This window comes from Manis pentadactyla, chromosome 12, assembly GCF_030020395.1.
Source record: "Manis pentadactyla isolate mManPen7 chromosome 12, mManPen7.hap1, whole genome shotgun sequence".
In the NCBI taxonomy this organism is placed as follows: domain Eukaryota; kingdom Metazoa; phylum Chordata; class Mammalia; order Pholidota; family Manidae; genus Manis; species Manis pentadactyla.
Window position 1 is genome coordinate 108,862,702 of NC_080030.1, and position 15,005 is coordinate 108,877,706.

Consider the following 15,005-nt stretch of genomic DNA (forward strand, 5'->3'; position numbering starts at 1 on the left):
ATTTTATTTTACACATGTATGTAAAAAGTATAACTTAAAAGTTACAATATTAGCCATTTTTAAGTGTACAGCTTAGTTTTAACTGCATATACCTTACTGTGCAACAGAACTCTAAAACTTTTTCTTCTTGCAAAACTTAAACTCCATACCTGCTGACCAACAGTTCTTCTTAATCTTATACGTCTTTTTGCTTAAAGCACCTCCATCCTATTTGGAATGAGACTAAATGCAAAGGAATGAATGAAAGAAATAAAATTGTTTAGAGTCATATTTTTAAGTGAGATAACATTAGCATAAATATCCTCTGAGAAAATTCTAAGACAACTGAAAATTTGTGTGGCTATGTTGTAGAAATAAAGTAGGAAATGTATCAAAAGTCTTTTCCTTTTTAGTATGTATCTGAAAGTGCTGCTAAGTTTATGAAATGTTATATTTACTTTTCTTTTTTTGTTGTGTAGGTTTTGTCAGGTTTTTGGAAGGCTATTATATTGTGTTAATAACTAAAAGGAGGAAGATGGCAGATATTGGAGGTCATGCAATATATAAGATTGAAGATACAAATATGATCTATCTACCCAATGATTCTGTGCGAATTACTCATCCTGATGAAGCCAGGTAGGTACTGGTAGTAACTATTATTTTTATTTTTTTAATGTGATAGACCAATTAGAATACATAATATAGTCAAAAGATTATACATGTTACGTTAAAAAATGTAGAACACTGGTTTAGAGTTCTGCAGTTTTTGTTCAAAGGCTATTAAAAACCCCCATTGTAACAGTTGACTCAGGTGAGGATCAATAATGGCTGCCAGTACCACTGGGTGAGAGGTTGTTATTGAGGAACAGGATATTCACTCAGTGTCAACGTACACACCACCAATCTTGTATTTACAAAGAGGAAAAATTGCAGATCCTTAACCAGATGTTCAAACAGCATCACCAATAATGAGACCAAACTGACGTTATTTGCCTCTTAATGTGAAGCAGCAGGAAGGACACAGATTACTTGTGTAGTTTTCTTAAAAAATTAGAAGCATTAAGTACTTTTACTAGTTAAAGTACTTAACTTGAAGCCAAGCATAAGGAAATCATCAGGCAAACCCGTATTGTGGGACATTCTGTAAGCTGCTTTTAAAGCCTTCGCCTCTGGCCTGGACTCTTCAAAAATGTCAACGTCATCAAAGAAAGAAAAAAGCCCAAGGACCATTCTAGATTTTAGAACAGATACAGTGAACACATGCAACCAGTGAATTTCTGTTAGATCTTGGTTAAAAATGTGCGCATGCACACACATGTGTGCACATACACAGCTATAAAGGGCTTTATTAGGACAGTTTGTAGATTACATACTCGATGGTATTGAATCAATTATTAAATTTTGGTTATAATAATGATATTGTGGTTGTTTCGAGATCATCCTTGTTCATTATAGGTATATACTACAATATTGAGGAGTGAGGTGTCATTTTGTCTGCTATTTACTGAAAGTGGTCTAGAAAAATAAAAGGTACTTGTGTGCTTGGAGAGGAAGCTCGTGTGTGTGTTCTAGGAGAGAGGTTTGATAGTGGGTCCAGAAGAAGGGCATGCTAAGCGCCTACTGTACTATTTTTCTCCCTTATTTTTGTATAGACTTGAAATCTTCAAAAACTTTTCGGGGAAAATTATTGGAGCCTTGAGAATGTAGGAAAAGGCTGTTAGTAAATTGATAGAGAAATAATAGTATTGATTTATTTTAATAACTGTACTCATTTATTGTAAATATAAGGGTTAAAGAGGAACAAAGACATGTCTATATATTTTTAGGGAAGGTAGTTTAGATTTTTAATTACACTAGACTTTTATGATGTAGTTCTGGATACATGAACCCGATTTAAAGGTGGTGTGGCTCACTTGCTTAAGACCTAAACTAGTAGTTTTCTGGACTCTTGTGATGTTGTCTTTGATATCGGGAGGTGGGGTTGTCAAAAAATGATTTGTTTCAGATGAAGTTAAGTTGAATTTACCAGACAAAGTGGCCTTTGTCTTACATGAAGTGAAAAATGCTCTATCCTATATAGCTTACAGGCAGGTGTAGCATATTGATTTAAGGTGAATCAGACCAGTGGATATGAGTCCAAGGGATGGGCAAATATTGAAAAGCATTATGTTATTTATAAACCCCATTCTTATGATTCTTTAGCCAAGAATAGTAGACAAAACAAATTATGTTGTTATCTATAGTGATTTGACTGTCTTTAAATAGTGAAATTATCTTATGATTAGTACTTGTAGTAAATGGACATTATCCAAAATAATACACAATTATACTAATAACTAGTTATAGGTTAACTGAAGTGCTGTTACTAGATAGGTAAAACTTTTAACATACTTATAATACAATATAATCCAATAATACAGTTAAGTAAAAATATTTGGTAAAATATTAGGAAATGAAATATAGTGCTATATTAAACATTTCATACCTAATGACAAATGGAGGTTATCCCTATATGCATGGTTCTATGAACATTAGAACATTTACTAGAGCAATTCACCACATTAAAATATTGTTGGAGAAAATTATGATCATCTTAATATTTGTAGAAAATACATTTGACAAATTCATTATTCATTTGTGATCAAATGTCTTTAAAATGTTGAAAAGAATATGAAAAAATGTTAACATTTATTAATCATAAGTGGTAAATGTGTGGGTATTTCATTCCACACCTTTTTTTCAGTTTAAAAAACTTCCCAATTTAAAAATATGGTGATCTGCAACCATTTTTGCGTTTCTCTTAACTCCCCTCTTTCCAACCTCAAAGCATTTACCAAGCATTGGAAAAACAAGATCAGTATTTACTTCTTTCTTGCCTCAAATCTAAGTGCCCCACACATGTAAGTGCGTGACTTCCTCTCTCTGGCCTAATTAGTGATGAGGGGGCAGTCAGACTGCGGAACTAAGGATCTCTAAGGGAGGATCCACAGACCTAGAAACTGCTTCTAAGCAACTGAAATGTCTACTCCAGTTCTGGATTGAATGCCTCAGTTTTAGAGGCACTTTTTAAAATACAAATGTGTATATAAGGATATGCTAAGCTATGAAAAAGTGATAGAGTTATATGAATGTAATGTGCTTTGTTTTTTTAGGTATCTACGAATATTTCAAAATGTGGACTTATCTAGCAATTTTTACTTTAGGTAAGTTTGAACTTAGTTTTTCTCCTATCAGTCACTTAAATGTTTATATCTTTTTCTAAGGGGTATAAAAAGAATCGAGGACACAGTAGTGCTTGCTCTGTTCTTTTTTTTAAAATGGCCAAATTATTCCATCTGAAAATACAAGATACAGATCTTTCCTCCTTTTAAAAATCTGATATTTGAAATTTGCAAGGACAAATGAAAGGGTAATTATTCTTACTATAAAAATCAAGTTTGTTTGGATGGGATTTTAATGAAAGATTCTTATTTTATATTTTGAATTACAAAAATGAAATTTGCATTCAGTCTTTAACACAGAGATAACACACAATTTCACGGTTCAATTTTCAGTTAACAAAACTAGGTAAAAATAAATTAAAAATAGGAAGCAATACCAAAGGTTGCAATATCAACGTACTGCTAATAGCATTATAATTAATTAATAGTATTCCCGCAAGAGGAATGTAACATTAAGTAGATGTGAAAATATACCCTAAGGAAATAGGTCAGGAGAGAAAATATTAGTCCGTATTTGTAAAAAGACATTTATAGCTTCTCTATTTAGCATAACCCGAATGACCAACACAGAGCTAAACCAAATATCAATAGCAGAACAACACGCAAGTTGACTGTAGCAGAGGTTGTGGTAAGAGTATTTACCAGCACTGAGGTGACCAGCATGGAGGCCTGGCAGACAGTGATGTGCTGTCTGGGAATTGTATCCACTGAAATAGACACAAAGTAGCATCACAGTGAGGACTTGAGTCACCGGGACTAAAAGAGGACCTAGGGTGTGTAGCTGTTGGTGTGTTATGCTGATGGGGGTAATTGGCATTATTTTAACTTTACTTTTATCTGTGAAATAAGGAAAGACATGTCTACTGTGTCAAGTGGATTATGTTTTCATTGACATAAAACTGAAAAAAGTTATTTTAATAGCATAGTCAAGGAGCTCCTAACGGAATAATTTTCACTTCCACAAATGTTTATTAAATGTGTTTTTCTGTTCTATTTGTGTCAGTCATCTGCTTCCAGTTTTTATTGCTTAAGTTTATGTTTTTAGCATCTGCGAGGCACTATGGAAGCTTGGTGGGACCGTTAGAAATGGTCTTTCCCTGCTTCATGGATTTCATCTTCATTTGCATCCCATACTGAGTTCTGGTCAAGTTATTCCATAAGTAAAAGTGTGTAGGTTAAAGTTTTTATATTTCATAAGTAAGCTTAAAAAAGGTATGCTGCATTCTTAAGATTCAGCCAGAATAAAGCAATAGTTTTAAATAGGAAGAATTGATTGTTAAAATGTCTCCCACCTCTCTCCCAAACCAGCAGCCTTATTGAGATGGTTCTGATGTGTAACATTTGTAAGTTTAAGGTACACAGTGTGAGGATTGGATTCAGGCATATATTGTGACATGATTACCACAGTAAAGTTAGTCAGCATTTCCATCCCCTCACATAATTTTGATATTTTGTGTGTCTGTATAGTGATAACATTTAAGATTTACTCCTGTAACAAATTTCAAGTATAATTCAGTACTGTTAATTATAGTTACCCTGCTGTGCATTAGATCCCCAGCTCTTACTTACCTTACAGCTGAGATGATGTACTCTTTGGCCAACATCTTCCATTTCCCCAACCCCCCTCCCTGGCAACCACCATTCTGCTCTTTGAGTTCGGCTTTCTTAGATCACATATATGAGTGACAACATACAATGCTTGTCTTTCTCTGACTTATTTCACATCGCAAATGCCCTCAAAGTCCATTCTGTGTTATTGTGAACAGCAGAATTTCCCTTCTTTTTTATGGCTGAATAATATCCCGTGTGTGTGTGTACACACACCTTATCTATCCCTCCATCCATTGGTGAATTCTTAGGTTGTTTACCTGTCTTAGGATAGATGCACAGAGGTGGGATTGCTGGGCATATGTATACTTTTAATTTTCCGAGGCGCCTCTATTCTGTCTCCACATTGGCCGCACAGTTTACATCCCTAACGGCAGAGGGTTCCTTTTGCTCCACAGCCTTGCCAACAATTGTTTTCTCTTGTCTTTTTGGTAATAGCTGTTCAGCCAGGTATGAAATGCTATCTCCTTGTGGTTTTAATTTGTCTTTCTCTCATGTGTTGCTGTTTTCTGTCACGTGTATATGTTGGCCATTGGCAATCTCTTTGGGAAAATGTCTATTCCAGTCCCTAGTCCATTTTTCAATCAGATAGTTTTTGCTGTTGAGCTACATGAGTTCCTTATGTATTTTAGATACTAGACCTTATCAGATAGATGTTTTGCAGATGTTTTCTCTCATTCTATAGGTGATTTTTTTATTTTGCTGATTTTTTTCTCTGTGCAGAAGCTTAAAAATGAAACTTATTTTTGCTTTCATTACTTGTGCTTTTGGTGTCATATCTGTGCCAAGACCAATGTCAGGGAACTTTTTCCTCATGTTTTCTTCTAGTAGTTTTATAGTTTCAGGTCTTATGTTTAAGTCTTTAGTCCATTTTGAATTAACTCTTTGAGTGGTTATGGTGGGGTTCCATTTTCTTCCTTCTGCATGTGGCCGTCCAGTCCCCCTGCAGCGGTCACTGAGGAGGCTCTCCTTTGAGCAGCACCTCTCGGCTCCCTGTCAGGTGTTAGTTGGTTGTGTTGCATGGCTTTACCTCTGGGCTCTTAGCTGTTGTATTGATCAGTGTGTCTGATTTTTATGCCAGTACCGTGCGTGCTGTTCTGAGTGCTGTAAAAAAGTCTAAAATCAGGAAGTGTGTTGTTTGCAGCTTTCTTCTTGTTCTCAAGAGTTTTGGATATTAGCAGTCTTGCAGTTCCATACGCATTTTAGGATTGTTTTTCCTGTTTCTGTGAAAAATGTCACTGGAACTTAGCAGGGATTGCATTGAATCTATAGATGGCTCTAGGTAGCATAGACATTCAAACAATATTAATTTTTCTGTTCCAAGAACACAGGAATCTTTCCATTGATTTGTGTCTTCTTCAGTTTCTTTCATCAATGTCTTATAATTTTCAGGGTAGGATCTTCCACTTCTTGGTTAAATTTATTTCGAAGGATTTAATTTTTTGGATGCTATTCTGAATGTGATTGAAATACCAACCTCTCAGTATGACTTTTCTCCCTGTGAGAATAGATGCTAGTAAAATTGATGGCCCCATCAAGCAAATGTGGTAAAATTGAATTTCACAGATGAAACAAACCAATTTCAATCAAATTATATGAATAAATTAAAGAAGTAATAATTAAAACAATGTGTTTGTCTTTAGAGAGAACTGTAATCATCATAACATGACTAAATACAAATTCATACAAACTTGAGGAATTCTAGATAACCTTTTGAAATGTGTAAAAAGTATGTAACTTTAGAGATACTCATAGAAATTACTAATTATGTGAAATCAGAATTGTAAAGGATTCCTTTTGGCCTAAAGGCCATATTTTATTTGCACAGAGTGTTACTGTTTTTTGCGTGGTTGTTACTCTCCTGAAACATGTTTCCCTTTAATGGCATGTGTTACTGCTTATTGCTGTTTCATTATGAAGTCGGCTATAGAACTGTTTTTGCTCATAGGTAAGTTAGAGTGCAGGCCATGCACTATTACAGCGGGTGTTTGTAACATCAGTAGAACTCCATTCAGATACATTTGAGCATGACACCTTTGCACCGCTGTGAAGTTAATTGATTTCAATAGAAAGCAGAAGTGCACATTGCAAATCAGTGAATGTAGGTCAGTCACATCGTGTTGTGTATTTCTACTGAGGCAGGTGCCTGAGTCATGTGATGGTTTTTTAATTCCCAGTTACATCTGTGGGGTGTGTGTTTCACAGTGCTTACTTGAACAGCTTTGCTTCCAAGTAAAGGAACAGTGCTAAGTGATTTAACTCACAGATTTTAACTCCATTTGGGAGTCAAGACTGTGAAATGCATTTTGCTTTTATGATTCTTACTAAGCTTCAGTTATGTTCTCAGTTACAGCTATGATCTCTCCCACTCACTTCAGTATAACCTCACGGTCTTGCGAATGCCCCTGGAGATGTTGAAGTCCGAAATGACCCAGACTCGCCAGGAGAGTTTTGACATCTTTGAAGATGAAGGATTAATCACACAGGGTGGAAGTGGTAGGTGGCCTTTAGCACATCTGATGTATGTTAATGCAGCTTCCATGAAATGCACCTCATGAACTTCACTCGTGTTTCCCTTATGTTTTTCCTACATGGGCTCGTCTTCAAATGAGTTTTCCTCACGTGAGGTTGTTTAGTGTATGAATTGGACCAATTCATTTTGTAAAAAACTTTGTCACCATGTGACTGCATTTGTGGGCCAACCAGAAAATTATGTGCTGACATTTTTTAGCACATTTTCATGCACTTTTAATGGACTACATGTAGGTCTAGACTTGGTTTGGCTTAAATGGAGAATTATCTTTTGAGTACTGAAGAATATGCACCACCACCTTATTTCCTTAGAAACCAGTTCAATGTGGGCTGAGTTTTGGGAAAAAAGTCACTATGGGTTGCCAATTGTGTGCTAGACATTTACATACAATATCTCTAATCCTTGTAAAAACTCAGCTCAGTAGGTATGGTGCCACTTTTAAAGAAAAGAAGACTAAGTGGGAAACCGAGGCCCACACTTCAGGGCCCCATGGCCAATGTCTAGAGGGACCAGGGCACAGGTCAGAGGTCGCTCTTCCTTTGGTCCCAGCTTGAGCCTCTGGCTCCTCGTGGGCACTGCCTCCGTCAGGGCCACTGTAGGGTCATTGCCTGTGTGACTCGCTGCGACCTGGGGACCCTGGACTGACCAGTCACACGGCAGAATGAGTACCTTTAGGCCTAGAGTTTTGGGTTGGCCTGGAGCTCTAAAGCCAGAGGCGTTTCCAAAGGGAATGTTGTGAGGGAATTGTTTCAGCCTGACAGCAGTTTAGCTGAGTTAGATTTGCTGTGGAAACATAGTAAGCTAACGCTGTCTCGGGCGCCTTGCCGTGTGCCGTTTAGACAGTGATGGTGGAGATAAGGCTGCCAAGGCGGAGTGCGCGGTGACGTTGTGGGTGTCTCCCCACGGGGCGCTCTCGCACAGGCCTGGGCTTTCCTCGCGCTTGCCAGTGGTCCTGGTCCACTCTCAGAAGACTTCAGCTGTTGCTTAAACTGAATGCCATCCCTTCCATTGCCCTGGACTCTTAATAGTTTATTAGATTGACTGTCATCTGCTCTAAGGCCAAACCTGGGGTTCCCTCGCTGCCCCGGAACATCTCAATCCCATCGGTTTGCCTTGGGTCAGACACCTGAACGTGACCTATGCTACGAGAGAGAGGGTAAGAGAACGTGTGCGTGGGCATTCACTTGCATCATTTCCTCCAAATCTCACACTTAGTGGTAGGAAAGCTGCAAGTATTACTAAATTTGCACTACATGTCATCCCAAATCTGAGTTTAAATATTTGTTCCGAGATCTAAATTAAGCCTCTGAAAGCCCCTGAATTTTTTACTATCTCTAGAACAGTTCCATTTGATAGAGATGAGAAACTATGTGTTTTCATAGCTGATGTAGCAAATTACCACATACTTAGTGGCTTAAAACTGTACAAATGTATCATCTTACATGGAATTCTGAAGTCCAGACTAGGTCTCAGTGGACTACAGTTAGGGTGTGTGGGCTGCGTTCCTTTCCTGACAAGGACCCTAGGGAAAAACCCATTTTCTTTCCCTTTCTAGCGTCTCGAGGCTGCCGGGTCTCTGGCTCATGGCCCCCTTCCTCTTCAAAGCCAGCAGAGGCCAGACAAGGTTTTCTGCCACATCGCATCACTCCGACACTCATGCTTGTGTCCTCCTCTTTCACTTAGAGTGACCCTGTGGTCACACTGGGCCCACCGGGAGGGTCCAGACTGACCTCCCCATCTCAGGGTCTTCTGATGAGCAGTCTTAATTCTGTCTGCAACTTCAATTCCTCCTTTCCAGGTGACCTTACATATTAACAGGTTCTGGTAGTTAGGACGTAGGACGTCTTTGGGGCGGTGGCATTATTCTACTGCTCGGGGAAACTGATAGGAAACAGAGTGAGGGCAGGAGGTACACAGGTAGGTAGGAAAGGAAAAGAATACATTTTTTAAAAAGCCCCTCCTGTGTCAAGCCCTGTATTAGTCACTTTGCAGATATTTTATTTGATCTGAACAGTTGTCTCTGAGGCGAGTAGTAGTTTCATCACTTTGCAGCTCAGAAAGTTGAGGTTCAGAGGTGTTAAGTAACTTGACAAAGGTCGCAGAGCTGGTAGGTGGCAGAGGCAGGACCCCAGCCCATACCTGCATGTGTGTGTAATGCCTGAGAGGGCAGAGGAGGTTCTGTTTTTATGAATGAAACCCAACTGCAGTTATCATAGTATATAAACACTTTTAACGTATTATTTTTGGAAAGAATAGCGTTGATTACCTGCTCTCCAGAACTGTTAGAATCTTCTAAGTTATTATCTTATAAACATACTTGTTTCTTGTTTCGTACTTCATAGGAGTTTTGTAAGACTAATTGATGCCTAATAAATGTATCTGGATATGCTGAAATCAAGTGTGATGGGGTTGATTTCTTCCCGCAGAGAAGGCCTGATAAAGCTGTGGTCACCACTTTCGGGAGTATTGGTAGGGCACCCAGCTGTTCTCAGCATGTCCTGTGCTTTCTAGCTATTTCCCCTTCACAGCAAACACACAACACAGATAATGGTTGAGGTGACAGGGACCCTGAGGCAGTGAGCCACCCTCTTGGTCACACCTGTAGCCCTGCTGCCAAGAGGCAGAGTGGGACTTGGACCCAAGCACCCTGGCCCTGGGGCAGCACCCCCTGCCACATGCCAGGCATCTCCTGGCATATTCCTGTATTTGTACACACATCCACAATTTTTCTGTCATTTCTTTTCTCTTAGGTTAAAAACTCTCAAAAACCAGAAAGTGTGTTTATACTTTGACCAGGTACAGAATCAGCAGTGTTCTGTGTGATGACATGAATGATACCCACTGAAAATGGCAGTGCTGTTTATCAGGCCTAATTTTGAAGTTAAAAACAGAAGCTTAAGAATTTAACAGTGAGTTGAATGTCAACCAGTTGCCTTCTTTCTGACACTAGCTTTTGCTTTTCAGGTGTGTTTGGGATCCGTAGTGAGCCCTACATGAAGTATGTGTGGAACGGTGAACTTCTGGATGTGATTAAAAACAGCGTGCATCGTGACTGGCTGCTGTATATCATTCATGGGTTCTGTGGGCAGTCAAGTATCCTTTTTTAAAAAAATTAAGATAAATGTTATTAAACTTAGGCCATGCCAGTTTGTGGAAAGCTACGTTCAAATCCTAAGATTATAAAATCACTGTGCACCCAGCAGGAAACTCACCCGTGGTGCCGTGTAGTGGCAGTACAAAGTGGAATGCAGGCCCCTGAAGAGATGTGCAGGCGCACCGGAGGGCAGACGAGCAGGAAGATGAGCTGCGTGCACCACCGGTGAGGCAGTGAGGCGGCACTCCTGGCCCGAGCAAAGGAGCAGAATCACCGCAGGTGGCAAGGACGCGGCAGGCTGGGCCCTAGACAGAAGTCAGGGAATGAGAGTGTGGGTGCTGACGGCACTGTGAGCGTGGAGGTGGAAAAGCCCACGGAGTGACCTCGTGGCTTGAGCATAAAACCCCAAGGGGGCACAGTGTGGTGGCAGGGACCCTCGTGGGGGATCAGATTGCTTCAGTGGTTGAACCAGGGCCTTCGGGTTTGCCCTGGGACCTCTTGAAAGGCCCTTTCAAGAGGGTGAACAAAGTATGTACAAAGTAATACTTAGGAAGCTTGAGTTGACAGCCATTTTAAAGCTGGATTCATTAACATGAAACTGGAACAAGGGACATGAGTTAAGAAAAGATTGCAGCAGCTCAGGTATAATGTAACGAGGCCTGGGTTAGAAAGAGGCATAGAGATTAAATACAAGTAAGTTGAGCTGTGGATTAATCTGGGTTCAGCCATATAAGTACTTGTTTCTCTTGTCTTTTAATTACTAGCCATGTCCTTCCAGTGAGGTGTTCCTGTGCTCTGGCCTTCGGGAAGGCAGTGTGTACTTCCTAGAAGTGGTGTTTGGGTTTTTCCTGCCTCTCTGAGGTCATGTAGAGCATTTGTGCACCTAGCATGCTTTTTAGTTGATGTTCTTTTCTGTGTCTTAGGTGTTTAAAGACCTATGGTGAAAACTTTGAAGGAGTAGCTGTTTTGTGACCAGCAAGTGGGTGGATGTGAGGAGTCAGTGCCACGCTTCCTTGTGCAGAGCACGGGGAGGAGTAGAATCAGGGTACAGCTGGAGGGCTTAGCCTGGACGAGGGCCAGGGCCTCCTCTGTGGAGGGTCGGGGAGAGGGGAGGCTAGGTGAAGACAGAGGAATTTTGAAGTGAAGATGAGTGAGGTGTAAGAGCTATGCTTGAAAATCAGGCTGACTACTTTATGATTGTTTTGACCAGTGAGCGCAGTATTGTCTGCTTGATCATTCACTGAATAATGAGGTTTGGCCCTGAATTACTTCTTCTGTGTCCAAAAGTTAAATCTACTTGGAAAGAACACAAGGTTTTCACCATCAACAACACCAAAAAGGATGTGCTACAATTTCTAAAAGGCAGCTCTTAACTGATTTGTATTGCCGAGAGCTAACTTGGGGCCTGACATATTAAGTCCAATATGTTTTTTAAAAGAACAAATAGCACCATGGATTATAATTTTAGATTATAATTTAGCTCACCAGTCTCCTAGCTATCAAGCATTTAATGAATTCAAGAAGTGTATATGACAGAAGTCATAGTGATTTATTGAACATTTATTGGTCCGGGCACTAGTTTAATACACATTACCTAACTTAGTCCTCCTAACCGCCTAATAACATTAGCTTCCTTATTAGTACTTACACCATCTTGCAGAAGATGAAGCAGAGGTTAGGGAAGGCGATGGACCTACTGTGCTAATGTTGGTTAAATAGTCCCCAGTGTCAGGGTTCGCAGTGAGGTGGTGAGCTGGGCCTGCTCTGTGGTGCATGCTCGCTGCAGTCTCTTACTGCAGGTATGCTTCCTGGGGTGAACCCTGCTCGGTGGCACACATCCTGAGAGGAGTGTGACCTCTGAGGACCAAGAAAGAGCTTGTTGTACCCATTTACACCCTTCACTGGGCCACCAGGAGAGGCCGGGTCTTCCCTCGGCTAGTAACCCTACTTCCGGTTACCATTTCCTCTGAAGTTCCAGGAAACCCCTTCTGAGGGAGGTCTGGTTCTGCCGCAATACTTGCAGTTTGGAAGAACAATCAGACCCAATGCTGGTCCCCTTTTTTGGTGTGTTTTTGGGCCCCCTGCAGGATGTATTTAAATGTGCATCTAAGGCCTAACGATTCTCTGGGTTTGGTGTGGCAGTCATGAGTGTTGAACAGCTTTAACTTGATCTGTAAGAGCTGTTGATCTACGGACGACCGGTGTATGTCACTCTAGTAGCCAGAAGATCCAGTAGATTCGCTGGGACGCGCTTTCTCAAGAGAGGTGCAAACTGTGAGGTAAGATGGGGAAACAGCAGCGCTGCTGACATTTCAACTGTTATTTACATCAGCTTTGGCGACAGATGAAGCCAAGTGGGGTTTTAGAAAGTGAGATTTCTTAGTTTGGGACATTATCAAGGGAACAATTAATTCTCCAGAGTATCTGAAACTTAAGAGAAATATACTAATATACTGATTTTCTGAAAAATGAGCTTAGATTTGTTCAAGGCCTTAGGGAGTTACGAAATAGCCATTGTTTGGGAGCATGAACCTTTTCTGTAATATATGAAAAAATGTAGTATGTACATAGTGTTAGAGACTAAATTAGCCGAGTACCTCCACCCAAGGAGTAAGTGGAGGGGAAAACTAGTTGTTGGAAGAACAGCCTTGAAAAGACAAAGTAGAGGACGGCATGGGGGACCCCTCCCCCTCTTCCCTGTTTTTAGCCGCTCACCCCTAGAAAATGGCAAAAATTCCTCCCTGCTTCTGCAAGTCAGGGAATCTGTTTGCAGTGGACAACTCGAGTCTCAAGCAGGTGTGTGACTGAGTGAGACACTGTTTTGGTCCTGACTTAAAATAGCAACATCGTTCTTAAAATTCTAACTGGTACTTTAGGAAAAACCAGAATTTTGCAGCTATATTATGTACTTTTGAGTATTCCAAGGATGGTAGATGTTAATACCTCTAAAATGATTCTTTGTCATATCTTTATATATTTTATATGTAAACTAACTCAAGACCCTGTTTTTCCCCTTTTGTCCATCAGGCATTATTTGAATCTTACTCTTTTGTCCTTTGATTCCTCCTTGGTTTTCAGAATTGGAACTTTATATTCCACTGGTCTTCCTAACCTCCTCTATAATTTCATGTAATTGTTTTTCTTTTCTCTCCCTTTCTACCATTTATATCGCTCAAGCTGTCCTCTATCTACTACTTGTATGACTAGCTATTTAATTAGATTTTGTCCTTGGCTATTCTCTATTTTTAATTGCCTTCCTTTATTACATTATAATGGTTTTCCTTTTCTAATGTGCACATTGAATATTGATCAATATTTACATCTTTTAAAACATTCTAGGAATAGCAGTTATAATTCCACTGTTAACTTGAAAATGTTTTCCATTGAAAAACCCTAATACCTTCACATGTGCCTTCCCTTGCAGGGTGATGTTGCAAATGAGGTGGAAACGGAGCAGATACTCTGCGATGCTTCTGTGATGTCTTTTGCTGCAGGAAGTTACTCTTCTTATGTGCAAGTCAGAGGCTCAGTCCCTTTGTACTGGTCCCAGGACATTTCGACTATGATGCCTAAGCCGCCGATTACACGTGAGTTGAGCCGTCTTCTTAATAGTGACTCTTCTTTACCCACATTTAGGATGAACTACTGTTGCAGGAATCTCATACAAACTTGGGTCTTGACTAAGTTTTAGTAGTAGAAAGTAGATAATTTAGAAGAGAGATTTCTATTACTTTTAGAATACCTTTAAATATATATTTTTTGAGAGGGCATCTCTCATATTTATTGATCAAATGGTTGTTAACAACAATAAAATTCTGTATAGGGGACTCAATGCACAATCATTAATCAACCCCAAGCCTAATTCTCAACAGTCTCCAATCTTCTGAAGCATAACGAACAAGTTCTTACATGGTGAACAAATTCTTACATAGTGAATAAGTTCTTACATGGTGAACAGTGCAAGGGCAGTCATCACAGAAACTTTCGGTTTTGATCATGCATCATGAACTATAAACAATCAGGTCAGATATGATTATTCATTTGATTTTTATACTTGATTTATATGTGAATCCCACATTTCCCCCTTATTATTATTATTATTATTATTTTTAATAAAGTGCTGAAGTGGTAGGTAGATGCAAGATAAAGGTAGAAAACATAGTTTAGTGCTGTAAGAGGGCAAATGTAGATGATCAGGTGTGTGCCTGTAGACTAGGTATTAATCCAAGCTAGACAAGTGCAACAAAACATCCACGGATGCAAAAGATTTCTGTCAAAATGGGGGGTGAGGTTCTAAGCCTCACCTCTGTTGATCCCCAATTTCTCACCTGATGGCCCCCCTGCAACTGTGCCTGTCTTAGGTTGTTCCTCCCTTGAGGAATCTTACCCGCCTCTGGCTAGAATACCTTTATATTTTACTTAAATTTTGTCAGCTGTTAATTACTCATGTTTCACGTCAGAAATGTAGTAATCATTCAATTCAATAAATTCATGAAGAATAAACATCTGCTAAACTTGAATTTGGCGAGTGAAATAACTAGAAGATGAGATGAATTGCATTTCTATAAAC

The 15,005-nt window shown here is 39.6% G+C and overlaps 1 protein-coding gene across 2 annotated transcripts in view; it reads left to right on the forward strand.

Moving 5' to 3' along the window:
• Positions 1-15,005, forward strand: part of FIG4 (FIG4 phosphoinositide 5-phosphatase) — a 71,747-nt gene that overhangs the window by 19,244 nt on the left and 37,498 nt on the right. For both annotated transcript variants that reach the window (XR_005028263.2, XM_036902947.2), the window contains exons 4-9: positions 459-615; positions 3,132-3,182; positions 7,156-7,304; positions 10,306-10,434; positions 12,614-12,714; positions 13,860-14,022. Coding sequence is in view for 1 of the 2 variants with exons in the window: in XM_036902947.2 (XP_036758842.2) it covers positions 459-615; positions 3,132-3,182; positions 7,156-7,304; positions 10,306-10,434; positions 12,614-12,714; positions 13,860-14,022 (750 nt within the window). In the remaining variant the exon portion in view is untranslated. The remainder of the gene's footprint in view (positions 1-458; positions 616-3,131; positions 3,183-7,155; positions 7,305-10,305; positions 10,435-12,613; positions 12,715-13,859; positions 14,023-15,005) is intronic.